The sequence below is a fragment of the Odocoileus virginianus genome, chromosome 31 (assembly GCF_023699985.2).
Source record: "Odocoileus virginianus isolate 20LAN1187 ecotype Illinois chromosome 31, Ovbor_1.2, whole genome shotgun sequence".
Classification (NCBI taxonomy): Eukaryota; Metazoa; Chordata; class Mammalia; order Artiodactyla; family Cervidae; genus Odocoileus; species Odocoileus virginianus.
In genome coordinates, this window is record NC_069704.1 from 27,130,883 (window position 1) to 27,145,193 (window position 14,311).

Here is a 14,311-nt window from a genome sequence, read left to right on the forward strand (position 1 = left end):
CTTTATTCATAAAATGGAGATAGTTCCTAGGTTGTCTGAGGGGAGCATATGGTGAAAACCTAGTACAGCTATCTGCCTTCCTCACAGGATTGTTGTAAAGGTTTAAATAAGCTAATGTAAATGTGGTCAGGTGTTCAGAGCACTGTCTGATACAGCACTTATAACTATTTGCCCGGATTATTGTTAACATTGTTCAAAGTATACTTCTAAAGCATCATGGTGTACCCAGGCTGGCTGGGACCCGTGTTAATTTGTAAAGTGAATAGTTTGGGGCAGGGGGTTGTTTTAATTAGTTAATTATATATGCTGAGCCTTGCAGTTTTCAGGATCTTAGTGGCCCAACCAAGTATTGAACCTGGGCCCTAGCAGTGAAAGTACCAAGGTCTAACCACTGAACTTCTGGGGAATTCCCATAAAGTGGATAATCTGAATTTCGGTAAGTCTTATCATATGTTCAGCACTCCTTGACAGGATGCAAATCCAGAAGCACATCAAGCATTGTCCAGTACTAAACATGACTTATATTTCTTTGTTCTTCTGCTTTGTGTATACATGTATGTGTGTATACATGCTGCTTTTATAAATCAAATTTGATTTTGTTCTAATATATTCACATATGTCATCTTTCTTCTTACTTAGTAGATACTCTGCTCTATTAGGGGTTTGTGCGGTAATGGCTGGGACGACTGATCTCGCTTCCTACCGTGCTGTTCAGTTCAGTTCAGTCACTCAGTTGTGTCTGATTCTTTGCGACCCCATGGAGTACAGCACGCCAGGCCTCCCTGTCCATCACCAACTATCGGAGTTTACTCAAACTCATGTCCGTTGAGTCGGTGATGTCATCCAACCATCTCATCCTCTGTCGTCCCCTTCTCATCCCACCTTCAATCTTTCCCAGCATCAGGGTCTTTCAGATGAGTCAGTTCTTTGCATCATGTGGCCAGAGAATTGGAGTTTCAGCTTCAACATCACAGTATTCAGGACTGATTTCCCTTAGGATTGACTGGTTGTATCTCCTTGCAGTCCATGGGACTCTCAAGAGTCTTCTCCAACACCGCGGTTCAAAAGCATCCATTCTTTGGCACTCAGCTTTTTTATAGTCCAACTCTCACGTCCATACATGACTACTGGGAGAACCATAGCTTTGACTAGACGGACCTTTGTTGGCAAAGTAATGTCTCTGCTTTTTCATATGCTGTCTAGGTTGGTCATAACTTCTCTTCCAAGGAGTGAGCGTCTTTTAATTCATGGCTGCAGTCATCATCTGCAGTGATTTTGGAGCCCCCCCAAAATGAAGTCTCTCACTGTTTCCACTGTTTCTCCATCTATTTGCCACAAAGTGATGGGACCAGATGCCATGATCTTAGCTTTCTGATTGTTGAGTTTTAAGCCAACTTTTTCACTCTCCTCTTTCACTTTTTTTTTTCATTTATTTTTATTAGAGCTCTTTCACTTTCATCAAGAGGCTTCTTTGCTTTCTGCCGTAAGGGTAGTGTCATCTGCATATCTGAGGTTATTGATATTTCTCCCATCAATCTTGATTCCAGCTTGTGCTTCATCCAGCCCAGCGTTTCTCATGATGTACTCTGCGTATAAGTTAAATAAGCAGGGTGACAATATGCAGCCTTGAGTCCTTTCCTTATTTGGAACCAGTCTGTTGTTTCATGTCCAGTTCTAACTGTTGCTTCCTCACGTGCATACAGGTTTCTCAAGAGGCAGGTCAGGTGGTCCGGTATTCTCTTGAAGAATTTTCCACAGTTCGTTGTTTTCCATACAGTCAAAGGCTTTGGCATAGTCAATAAAGCAGAAATAGATGCTTTTCTGGAACTCCCTTGCTTTTTCGATAATCCAGCAGATGTTGGCAATTTGATCTCTGGTTCCTCTGCCTTTTCTAGATCTAGCTTGAACATCTGGAAGTTCATGGTTCACGTACTGTTGAAGCCTGGCTTTGAGAAATTTGGGCATTACTTTACTAGCATGTGAGATGAGTACAATTGTGTGGTGGTTTGAGCATTCTTTGGCGTTGCCTTTCTTTGGGATTGGAATGAAAACTGACCTTTTCCAGTCCTGTGGCCCTGCTGAGTTTTCCAAATTTGCTGGCATATTGAGTGCAGCACTTTCACAGCATCATCTTTTAGGATTTGAAATAGCTCAACTGGAATTCTGTCACCTCCAGTAGCTTTGTTCGTAGTGATGCTTCCTAAGTCCCACTTGACTTTGCATTCCAGGATGTCTGGCTCAAGGTGAGTGATCACACCATCGTGATTATCTGGGTCATGAAGATCTTGTTTGTATAGTTCTTCTGTGTATTCTTGCCACCTCTTCTTGATATCTTTTGCTTCTGTTAGGTCTATACCATTTCTGTCCTTTCAAGCCCATCTTTGCGTGAAATGTTCCCTTGGTATCTCTAATTTTCTTGAAGAGATGTCTAGTCTTTCCCATTCTGATGTTTTCCTCTATTTCTTTGCATTGATCACTGAGGAAGTCTTTCTCATCTCTCCTTGGTATTCTTTGACACTCTGTATTCAAATGGGTATATCTTTCCTTTTCTCCTTTGCTTTTTGCTTCTCTTCTTTTCACAGCTATTTGTAAGGCCTCCTCAGACAGCCATTTTGCCTTTGTGCATTTCTTTTTCTTGGGAATGGTCTTGATTCCTGTCTCCTGTATTATGTCACAAACCTCCATCCATCATTCTTCAGGCACTCTATCAGATCTAAAATGCTGCTGTAGGGCTCTGGATTCTCTGAATGATCCTTGAGTTAACTTCAGTTGAGAGGATAAGAAAAGTTGGTTACATTTATAAGTCAGAATACTGAAAAATTCTGTAAATCTGTTGCCTCACATGCTTCTCTCCTGCCACATCCACACTTAACTGTTTTGTACTTCCCTTCCTCCTACTTTCTCATTTTCCCTAGGATGATTATCGGGTCTGTATGGATTTCAACATCATTCAGAAAGACTCTCTCCCTATTTGCCCTGTGGATGCCTCGGGCTGTTTTACAGCGGAAGTGACAGATTTTGCTGGACAGTATGTGAAGGTTTGTATCTATGTGGCTTATTTCATCCTACTTCTTTTATTAATTCGTTTTGTTAAATAGCTTTTGTATCTGAGATTTTTTTTCCCCCAGGAGGTTGGTTTTGTTTTGTTTCAGCATATAAAATTAGATCAGCTGCTTCCAAGGTCTAATATCTTCAGAGGATGCATGCTATAATTTCAAGGGTAGGAATCAGAAAAAATGAACTCTAGTTTGTGACTAAGGAAGCAGCTTTGTGACCTTGAGGTAATCACTGCTAATTGAAAATTTCATTACCTTGAATGGTCTGGAACATACTTTAAAAAAGTATTTAATGTTACACAATAGCTGAAATGTAGATCAAGTATTTTTTTTAATACTTTTGTTATTTATGTGTTTTATTCACAGTAAAGGAAACAAAATAACAGATTTTAGTAATATACCTAATTTTATTGCATTAGTAAGTATGTGAGATATTTTAATGGCTAGATTTTAATTTTTTAAAAATAGGATGCTGACAAAAATATCATCAAGACTCTAAAGGAACAAGGTCGACTTCTTGTTGCCAGCACCTTCACCCATAGCTACCCTTTCTGTTGGAGGTGAGATGAAATATAGCGAGAGCTTCAGATTTGTGAATATACTTGATATGTGTACCCATTTCGTCACTTCATGGTTCCTATCTCATTTGTATCCTTTCGAGTTAATGTTTGAAAACTTCATTTTTGTTTTAATGAGAATTTTATGAATTCACATATATAGTTATTTTATCTTTAGGTGTTAGAAAAATAGATCTATACCACTATCTTTTGTGTTGAGATCACATTTCTCTAGGATGAGATGTATCTCTAAAATTTTCTAATGGAATTTGTGAGAACTGTCATGTGATATAAGACATCATACTGTGAAGATGTGGGTTAAATGGAATGTTCAGTGGCATCATGTTTCATTCCTGTTTCCTCTTTGCTGAGGTTGACATCATCTCTTAGACAGCTGTCTCACAAGCAGAACTACAGTTCTTCTCTTGTTAAGTTTTACCTTCCACCTATTGTGGAGGGAGATGACATAGACACTTGTATTTGCAGTAGAAGGCCTAATACATGATGGCGATGTGAGTAAGAAACTAAAGATCAGTCTTACTCTGGGTCCCTGCATACCTCAGTCTGACCAGCCACATTCTGCATTTTCGCTTTCCCAGGTCAGACACGCCGCTCATTTACAAAGCAGTGCCTAGCTGGTTCGTTAGGGTGGAGCACATGGTGGGTCAGCTGCTGAGGAACAATGCCCTGTGTTACTGGTGAGCAGTTAAATGTGTGTCTTCACAATGTCCTTTCTCATGTAGTTAGTGTTGGTTTACACTTCCTCCAAATTAGAATCATTTTAAAAGCCATCTTTAATTGTACAGTAATAGCTATTTGTTGTTTTGTTTCTTCAGGAACACAAAATAATTTAAATAATTTTGTATAACAGAAGTAGAATCCCTCTCATGATAAGACATGTTGGGGAGTATATTTCTTAACACAGTGAAAATGAGAAGTTGCCATTCATTTGATCTGAATGACTTTGGAAAACTGTCAGGGTCCCCTAGCTTTCAGTGATAATCAGTTTCAAGATAAAAATTTATCAGTGGAGGTACTATAGAAGCCATTTAATACTTTATTTTTGACCCTTGTTGAGTTCCTAAAATACGGTGATGGCTTGTGTACCCTGGCTCCATAAATAAACACTGCAAGGATAGAATCCTTGTTGTTCTCAGCTAACATCTACACTGCAGAGAGGTGTTACAGTAGTTCTTCCCTTTTGCCATAGAGGGTATGTTCCAAGACCACCCCAGTGGATGTCTGAAAACACAGATAGTATTGAATCCTAAATGTGTTTCTCTGGTAGCTCAGTGGTAAAGAATCTGCTTGCAGTGCAAGAGACACAGGTTTGATCCCTCGGTCAGGAAGATCCCCTGGAGAAGGAAGTGCAACCCAGTCCAGTATTCTTGCCTAGAGAATCCATGGACAGAGGAGCCTGGCGGGCTACAGGTCATGAGTTGGACACAACTTAGTGAGGAAACAACAACTGAACTCTATACCTTATATACTGTGCTTTTCCTGTACATATTTACATACCTGTGATGAAGTTTAATTTATAAATTAGGCACAGTAAGAGTATCCAGACTGCTAGCATCACTGCTTTTGTACTTAGGGACCATTATTAAGTAAAAATAAGGGTTATCTGCTTTTGTACTTAGGGACCGTTATTAAGTAAAAATAAGGGTTATCTGAACACAGGCACTGAAGTAGTCAACAGTTAACTTGGTAACTGAGCCTGCTAGGCTACAGTCCATGGGGTCCCAAAGAGTAGGACGTGACTGGGTGACAGAGCAGGTACACTGTAGGTGCAAAAATGATATAAGTCTTAATCTTTGTATTCCAGAAGAACATTTTTTCACTGAGAGTTTTGAGGGTAGTCACTATTTTTTACTTCCCCCAAGAAGTTCTTGCGGAAAGTAAGAAATAGTGCATTTGACTTTGGAAGAATGGAGAGAATCTCTTTGCAGTAAGAGGAAATTGTATATTTCTTAGTAACTTGACCCTGATTTCTCAAGAGAAAGTAGTTTTTTTCATGTTTTACCTTTTAGTTTCCTGTTGGAGTGCTCAGTATGGAATATTAGTGTGGCTGCCTCATTGGGAATTGTGGGGAGAGGGTACAGGCCTATAAACTGACCTAGGATGTTAATTGCAGTGCCTGAGCATATAGGATATTTTGGAGCCAAAGGGTGCCCTAACTCAGCCTTGAGCTTGGCAAGATTTTCTGCAAAGCTGAACCTTAAAGAATAAGGAGTCATTTACCAGTCAGAAGCTGTAGGAACCTTGGGGAAGGGGGTGACGAAAGGAAGGAGGGTGGCAAGTTGAAGGTTAAAGTGGAGGGCTGGCACAGGCTGAGGCAGTGAGGTAAGCAGCTACATTCTGCGGAACTTGCCTTATTGCTGGACCCTGAAGTGCAGTGGCAGAAGGGCTGCAGGTGAGCCTGGAGAGGCAGCTGCCCACCAACTGCAAATAGCCCCACTCGTTCGCACTCTTACTTTATAGGAGATTAGGAGCCCTTACCTAGTGACTTTTAGTAAAAGTACTATTGTGTGGTTGACTGGAAGACTAGTCTGAGTAGGATCAGGATGATCAGGTAAAGAATTGCAGCAGTCCTGCAGTTGGAGAGCAGGACTGGGAAGCTTATGTGCTGTGGAGTTTCATATTACAGAGCATCTTCCCGGGGATGAATTCACAGCAGAAACAAGCACTGTGGGTTTTTTGGTACTGTCCTTGTAGAAAACATTCTCCTAGAAGTGAGTGCACAGATTCCAGAGTGTTAGTTTCACAAAGGATAATACAAAGACTTATGCAGATGTAATTTTATAAGTTTACTTACTAATGTTTTGATGTGATCTGATCTGTTTATTGCAGGGTTCCAGAGTTTGTGCGAGAAAAGCGATTTGGAAATTGGCTGAAAGATGCACGTGACTGGGCAATTTCCAGAAACAGATACTGGGGCACTCCTATCCCACTGTGGGTCAGCAGTGACTTCGAGGAGGTGAGGCAAGGCAGGAGGGCAGTGTATCCTTGTCTTGATTTTTGCAGAAGCACCTCGTTCATATATCTCAGTGTGGGGTAAAAGAATATGGTTTCTTTATTACTTCATTCCTTTCTTATTTCATCAGTTTTTTTTTCTCTCTTTATTCCTTCCTAAAATCATGACATAAATAAGAATATGTTTTTAATTTATGTTATATTTACTTTAATTAAATATAGTTTTAAATTTTCCTTTGTGTAAAAGCAAAGAATGCAAGTTGTATTTGTCTCTGGGAAATCCTCACATTGTTTATCTTGTGTTACTTAGATTCTTTTCTTCCTCTGAGTTTTTGATGAACAGAGAAGACTCCATGCCCTGCTCTAAGTGGCAGCATATTGAAACAAGCTTTTAGTGATAAAAAGGACAACTTAAAAAAAATTAACAGAGGATTACAGACCTTTAGTCTATAAAATCAAATGTTTGTATGTGTGTGTGTAAATAAATAATAACAGACATATAGATGTATTTCCTGTGTTGAATACTAAGAGCATTAGAATGGTTATGAGGAGCCACAGCCTAGGGACCTCAGTAAATCTCTGATTGGGACCTGAAAGGCAAGAGTGAAATAACTGAATCAGAGGGCTTTTCAGAACTGAGCGGGAAGGGCAGAGAAAGAGAAGGCTTTGTGTGTTATTAGATAGCAGATGTCCTCTGGGTGTGAACTACAGCAGCTCCTGCTGGTGTAAGTCAGGAACTTGACTCCTGTTTGATGACTCCCCATTATGAATAGCCCCTGCCAGGTTCCTTTCCCAGCCTTCTTGCATGAACATAATCCTAATATCTTTTAATCTTGACTATTTGGTCCACTTCATACACAATAAATTAGTTCCAACTTTGACTTGAGAAGGTTTAGATTAAAAAGCCAAATTCAGGTGCCAGGAATAAACCCAGATGCCTTAGAGCAATAGTCTAGGCATTTCACTTAGGCTTATTATTTTTGGCAGAGATTTGGACATAGTAAATCCTCAAGAAATACTTGAGATGATGGCTGTGAAATGCTCTCTTATTTCGGGAATTTCTGTGATATAGGGATAGGTAGCAAAGAATTGAAGTCTGCTCACCTATTCAGACAGTTTCCTACAGTCTTTGATTAGGAGCCACATTGATGATAACTGTTGTGAAGATGAAAGGTTTCTAAACCTAAAAATAAATGTTACATAAATTAACTACATGTGATCTTTGACTCTGAGGCCTTTTATCTTTGACAGGTAGTATGTATTGGGTCAATAGCAGAACTGGAAGAACTATCAGGAACAAAGATCTCAGATCTCCACAGAGAGAGGTCAGTTTCTGCATGTTTGATTCACTTCAGTTCTGTCATTCAGAGAGTATCGGGCTAGGTCTTAGCCTGTTAAGACATGGTTTCTGTTACAGATCATAGAGCTCCATGTAGAATTCAAACACTAGTTTGCTAAATTACTTTGCTGTTGATGATTCATGTCATATTGAGGAAAGGTGGTGTCTGTCCTTGAGTTAGATATCAGGAGACTTTAATATATATAACCTTCCAGACTGAGCACTGATGACACTTTCTGAAAGCCTGTGATAATTGCCAGTATTTCTGTTTGCAGATGCATATAAGAGAGCTGTGAGAGCATTATGTTTCCTTTTGGCAATTAAACTGTATGTTCTGTTTTGCTTAAAATTAATTGAAGCAGCTACTTCTTCATTTACTTCTTTGTTTACCAGCATTGACCATTTGACCATTCCTTCACGCTGTGGAAAGGGATTGTTGCATCGCATCTCTGAAGTGTTTGACTGTTGGTTCGAGAGTGGCAGCATGCCATATGCTCAAATTCATTATCCATTTGAAAACAAGAGGGAGTTTGAGGATGCATTTCCTGCAGACTTCATTGCTGAAGGCATTGACCAAACCAGAGGATGGTATGTTCCTTGTTCTTTAAAGTGATTTATTGATTTGATTTAACTTAGCAGGTATTTTACTTTGTATTAATCAGCTGGGTGCTGGGGAGATTGTATCAGATAAGATAGCCTCTGCTCCTGCCCTCTGGGCTTTACCACCACATACCATAGAAGTGTCTTTTGAGAAGGTATCTCTCACTACATTACTGTGGTAGTTTTAGAGTTTGAATTATTTCTTTGACATTTTTGAATACAGAGATTTATTATATTGGAAGTTTAAGTGATACAAAACAATATATGTCCCTCTTAGTTTACTTCAAATCATTAATGAAATATTTAGTGGGTATTTACATACAAGATATTGGGGAGGTTGCTACAAAATTGAGGAATAGTTGAAAATGTACTCAGGTATTAAGGCTAGCCTCCTAACTTTGTGAAAGATCCAGATTTAAAATTAAAAAAAAAAAAAGGAAGAAAGCCCATGATGGGAGTAAGAGTTTGCTTGTGTAACTGAAGGACCCACATGCTGCAGGGAAGATCAGAGATCCTATGTGCTACAACTAAGACCAAACAAATACCCCTTCCTCTGAGGGCAGGTCAGGAGGACCCTGGTTTTATCTGATGCTTTCCTGAAAGTGGGCCACAATGCTGGACAGTTACATGTATGTCTTTGGGGCTCCTGCCAGCCATTTTGAGCCATTCCATTCCAACAGTGAGATATACTGCAACTGCATCTGAGTCTTTGACACGAGGTCTGAGGCCTGGCTGGACTGTCTACCCACCCTGCTGTATTGTTGGTGACAAGATTGTCCTCTTTGGGGATATCAGTCTGTCTCCTGTGGGAGAGCTTGGGAGATGAATTTGACCTCATAGATCATTTTGACTTACACACTTTGGTCTTTAGCCATAATCTAAAGACTGCAAATTGGCTGCGATTCAGTATAACCTGGTCAAGTCCTGTTTGCCCCATGATATCAGGCGGGAACTAAATGTTGTGACCACTAACAGTAATACCAGTTGTCCCGTCATCTCCTCCCATGGGTAGGTGCAGGGTTGTGGGGCGCTAGGTCCCTTCCTCCTTGGGCTGAGGACCCCTTCCTCTTGGTGCTCTGTCCCATCCACCTCCCTCCAACTGCTGGCTCAGGTCAGCTGTGCTCTGCTGGGAAGCAAAGAGAAAGGGGAGGAGGGAGAAGCAAGCAATGTGGGAGCCTCAGGAGCTTCCCCCTCCTCGCTCCTTATCCCCCTACCTGAGCCACGGGCATTGATTGGAAGCTGAGAGGAGTTACAACTGTTGGCAGAAAATCTCCTTCGCCCTGACCTAGGGAGGTGAGGACCAGCAGATAATTCCATCCTTCCTTGAGCTGTTGCTGAACCCTGACACTCTTCAGCCAGCTCAGATTCTATAAAAATAAATTAAGAAGTAAAAAAGAAACAAAAAACAATGTTTTTGGACTGACCCACGTTCTTATTATACTTTTATTAGTAATGTTTCTGAAGGAGTGTTTAAGGAATGCTGGTGTCATTTTCTGTCTTTACTACTCTACTGTTGGAATTCCAGCCTTAATGTTCTGGAATGTACTATTTTTAGCTTTCAGTCCATTTTTCTATAGGAACAGCTATCACGCACAAGCTCCTATTCTTAAAGAGAGAGCCAGATGATTCACCAGTAAGTTGTTTCTCTGAGGAATTTCTAGGTCTGGCAACTGTGCAAAGCTGTTATATGGGTCCACATGTGCACATTGCCTCCCTCCGCTTCTGTCAGGCGTGGTCAACCTGTCTTAAGAACTATGGTCCTACTGACCTGCCCTCAGAGGAGGGGATATCCGATCATTTATTCAAGGCATCTGGTCTCCCATCCTCATCAGTTGTGTCTGGTGATGTTCTTCGGCTGCAAAATCCGGTCCTAGATGACCCTGGGACAGCTTACATGTGTGTGATGTAGTTCTTTTAGGAAACAATCTAGCTAGCAAATAAATGGCATGAATGACATCTGATATAATGAAAACATTTTCTGTGTTCCTACAGTCTAGCTTTTGACTTTTGGATAAGAGTGCTTTTTGCATCTTTTGTCATCAGGCTGTCCCCTATGACCTTGTGATAAAGGCAGCATACGTCTCTGGATTTTCAGCCTGGCATTTCTGGGAGGTCCTGAGAGAACACCCAGCATTGCCCACCTCTGCCTGTGGCTGTCCAACTAGCTCCCCAAGGAAGGTGATAGTACTGTCCCCAGCAGAGAGTCAGTACCTCACTCCAGAGTTTTATTTAAATAAATTCCTAGTGAAAAGCTCTAACATGATTGGTCTACAGTGGGTCCTGTCCTTAATTGTTACTGCTCCCAAGATGATCCTGATATCATCAGGATTAAGAACCATTGCTTTAAGTGCTTATCAAGAAATGTTACTTACCTAAAATAGAAATTCAGTCCAATAAGTAAACACAGTTTTCTTTCCTATGCATGAATTCTGTTTCTTATTTTATTAAACTGTTTCTTTGTGTGTTTTTTTTTCCCCAGGTTTTACACCCTGCTGGTGCTAGCCACATCTCTCTTTGGACGGCCACCATTCAAAAATGTGATTGTGAATGGACTTGTCCTGGCAAGGCAGGTGCACTCCCTTGTATAATGATGAGTTCCAGTTCCTCTGTTCTCACAGCATTTTCTGGTTGGCTCTAACCATTCTCTGTGAATAGAGGAATTTAGGAATGCACAGTTTTGTTCCTATTCTTTCCTTCCTTCTACTTTTATACTTCTTTCTGTTTTCTGTTTTCATCCAACTTCTGTCCTTCTCCACCTGTAGCATTCTATCTCTACATATCCCTCTATCTTATGAGAAGGGCTGCATTAAGAACTAAGCCTAATGGAGGAGGACCAAGGAGGGGACATGTGTCCCATTATACTACTAATGATAAAATAACATTTGTCATTTAGAGTTTTATAAAGTACTTTTGCTTATAGCTCTTATTTAATCTGTGAACTGGTCCTTTAATGTAGTTTTAGTTGTCCTCTTTTTAATATATGAAGATGCTATTAGTTCTGGAGGCTTATAATGGAGGACTCTTATTTTTTCCTTTGCTTCTGTTGCCTCTAGTCATTAAAAGTAAAAACAAAACCAAGAAAATAAATCCTTTTACATAGATATCTTGCTTCATGTGCCCTTCAAAGTGAGGGATGACACCTAGCACTGTCCCAGGCCCTGTTTTGAGCATTTATACATCTTTACTCATTTACTCCCAGAGCCATTTGAAAAGGGTCCTTTAATTGTCTGGTTCAACATTTGAGGCATTTGAGGTGCAGAAGAAGTAAGGTTACACTGCAAAAGAGTGATAAATTCTAGTTCTGTACCTACACAGTCTGCCTCTACAGTCTGTGCTTTCAAAAAAAAAATAGAAATCTTACTGAATTATAGCTGTGAAAATTAATAGAGACCACGTATGTGCGTTGCCTGGTTTCCCCAGTGGTCATGTTTCTTGAAACCATAGCACATTGTCAAGATCAGGCTGTTATTCGGTTTACCAATCTTAATCAGATTTCCCCAGTTACACTCATTTGCCATTGCATGCAGTATTTCGTGTATAGGTTCCTATATCCACCAGCACAAGTCAAGATACTGGGCCTGTTTCAGCATCACAGGATGATGTCTCTATTGCCCTTTTATAGCCATACCTACTCTACCCCTTCATACCCCACCCAGTTCAGCCTTCAACCCTAATCCCCACCACTTGGCAACCACTAATCTATTGCCCATCTCTGTAATTTTGTCATTTCAAGTATGTTACATAAATGGATTCATATCCAATTTTGTGCTTGACTTTTTTTGCTCAGTGTAATTCCCTGGAGATCCCTCAGGTGGTTGTATGTATCCATAGTTCCTTCCCCTTGCTGAGCAGTGTTCCATGATGACCCACAGTTTGATCTTTCACCTGCTGAAAGACATTGGGGTTGTTTCCAGTGTTTGCCAACTATGAATAAAACTGAACTTTTCTGCATAGGTTTTGTGTAAATAGAAGTTTTCATTTCTCTGGGATAAATGCAAAAGCTATGTTTTTGAACTGTCATACTCTCATATCGTCCTGCTGCCATTTATCTTGAAACTTCTCCATTTACTCACTACAGTAGTCTGAAAGAAGCTTACACAGATATTAACAAAACAGCCTTATTGTTGTGCCTTAATAGTAGCTTGTGTCCCATTTGCACTTACGTATTCCAAATTGTAGATAATCTGTAACCATATATAAACTGTGATGTTGACTTATTTAATTGATGTCTCCCTTTTGTTTTTCAAGTGATGGTCAAAAAATGAGCAAACGCAAAAAGAATTATCCAGATCCACTTTCAGTCATTCATAAATATGGTGCTGATGCCCTCAGGTACAGACCGGTCCTCTATCTGTGTGTATCTGTCATCTCTTACATAAGCATCTGACATTTCATGATACAATCATGGTTTCAGTGATACTAATCATTCTGTTAATTTGGTTTACAGTTAGCTGTTTTTAAAAAATGCACATCTGTTACATGGAATTGTAATGGTATGTTATTGACTTTAAACCCCCAAGATGGTTTTCTAAATTGTAAAGATGTTTCTAAATCTAGAGGTCTTTTGGAAGATGAGACTCTGTGTTATATTTTATTGAGTAGCACAGGTACTTCCAAGTTAGTTGCTGGTGCCTCTGCCTCACTTCTGTAGATTCTCTGTCTTGTTGGTAATAAAATTCTCTTATATCATTTATTTCTAATTTGCACTTACTCCTCAGATAACCATATGAGGTACATTTATGCTAGAGCAAATAAAAATTAATACTGAAAATTTTTTAGAGAAAGATACTGTGTGAAATAGAGTCATAAACTTTCAGTGCTCAGGTTAAAAGGAACCACGGAGATCTTGTTCTGCATCCTCCTATTACTAACACAGAGACCCACACCCAGGGCCTTTGGGCAAGCATGTTCACAGTTCCCATGTTGCCTGGGAACAGTTTATTCAGTGTCCTGCAACCCCAGTTATCTGTTAGATTCAATCTTGGCGTAGACGACACCTTGGCCTGATTATTCTTTGTATTGAAGGCTGTCCTGCAGGGTGTTTAACACTCTCCTTGGCCTCTGCCCTCTGAGCCCCTCTATGTTGGCAAAATGCTTGTGTGATGCCTAAACATACTGTCCTGGGAGGAGGGCCTGGTTACTTCCTCTTGGTGCTGCCATGCTTCTGGGGCCTGTGCCAAAACCAGCCCAGGACATGATTCTAGGTCAGTCCAGTGCCATATTTTGGTGCGGCACTCTTGGTCTCCCCTTTAGAATTTTCTAGGTCTCTTACACAAAGTGAGAACTTTGTCAGTTTTGAGTGGACTGTTTGAAAAGTATTTATAATGTCCCCATTTTGCAGAAGAAGTGCTGATATGGGTATTACCCTATCAACATGTCAGTAGCATTTGGTTCATTGTCTCCATTCCGTTTCTGTGTAGTTTTTTCTTCTTCCAGACTGTACCTGATTAACTCCCCTGTGGTGAGAGCAGAAAACCTCCGCTTTAAGGAGGAGGGTGTCCGAGATGTGCTGAAGGATGTCCTGCTCCCTTGGTTCAACGCCTATCGCTTCTTCATCCAGAACGTCCTAAGGCTGCAGAAGGTAGGGCTGCAGTGCTGGGAGCGGGGGCCGCCCCAGTGATAGAGGTTTGCAAAAGATAGTCGGGGCTGAGCTGTGAGGTGGAGTTCCATGAGAGACTCGGCTGAGCAGGCCCCATGGTGGGGGGCGGCTCGGAGCCATTGGAGAGGCCATAGGTGAAGGTGCAACGGTTGTCTGGGGGCTGTGCTGAGCCCAGGAGAACAGGACT

At 40.7% G+C, this 14,311-nt stretch overlaps 1 protein-coding gene across 5 annotated transcripts in view; it reads left to right on the plus strand.

Moving 5' to 3' along the window:
- The window catches only part of IARS1 (isoleucyl-tRNA synthetase 1), an 80,423-nt gene that overhangs the window by 34,624 nt on the left and 31,488 nt on the right, over positions 1-14,311 (plus strand). For all 5 annotated transcript variants that reach the window (XM_070459465.1, XM_070459467.1, XM_070459463.1 and 2 more), the window contains 9 exons: positions 2,916-3,038; positions 3,525-3,616; positions 4,213-4,311; positions 6,464-6,590; positions 7,838-7,911; positions 8,319-8,513; positions 11,005-11,091; positions 12,774-12,857; positions 13,962-14,106. In XM_070459465.1, the coding sequence (XP_070315566.1) occupies positions 2,916-3,038; positions 3,525-3,616; positions 4,213-4,311; positions 6,464-6,590; positions 7,838-7,911; positions 8,319-8,513; positions 11,005-11,091; positions 12,774-12,857; positions 13,962-14,106 (1,026 nt within the window). The remainder of the gene's footprint in view (positions 1-2,915; positions 3,039-3,524; positions 3,617-4,212; positions 4,312-6,463; positions 6,591-7,837; positions 7,912-8,318; positions 8,514-11,004; positions 11,092-12,773; positions 12,858-13,961; positions 14,107-14,311) is intronic.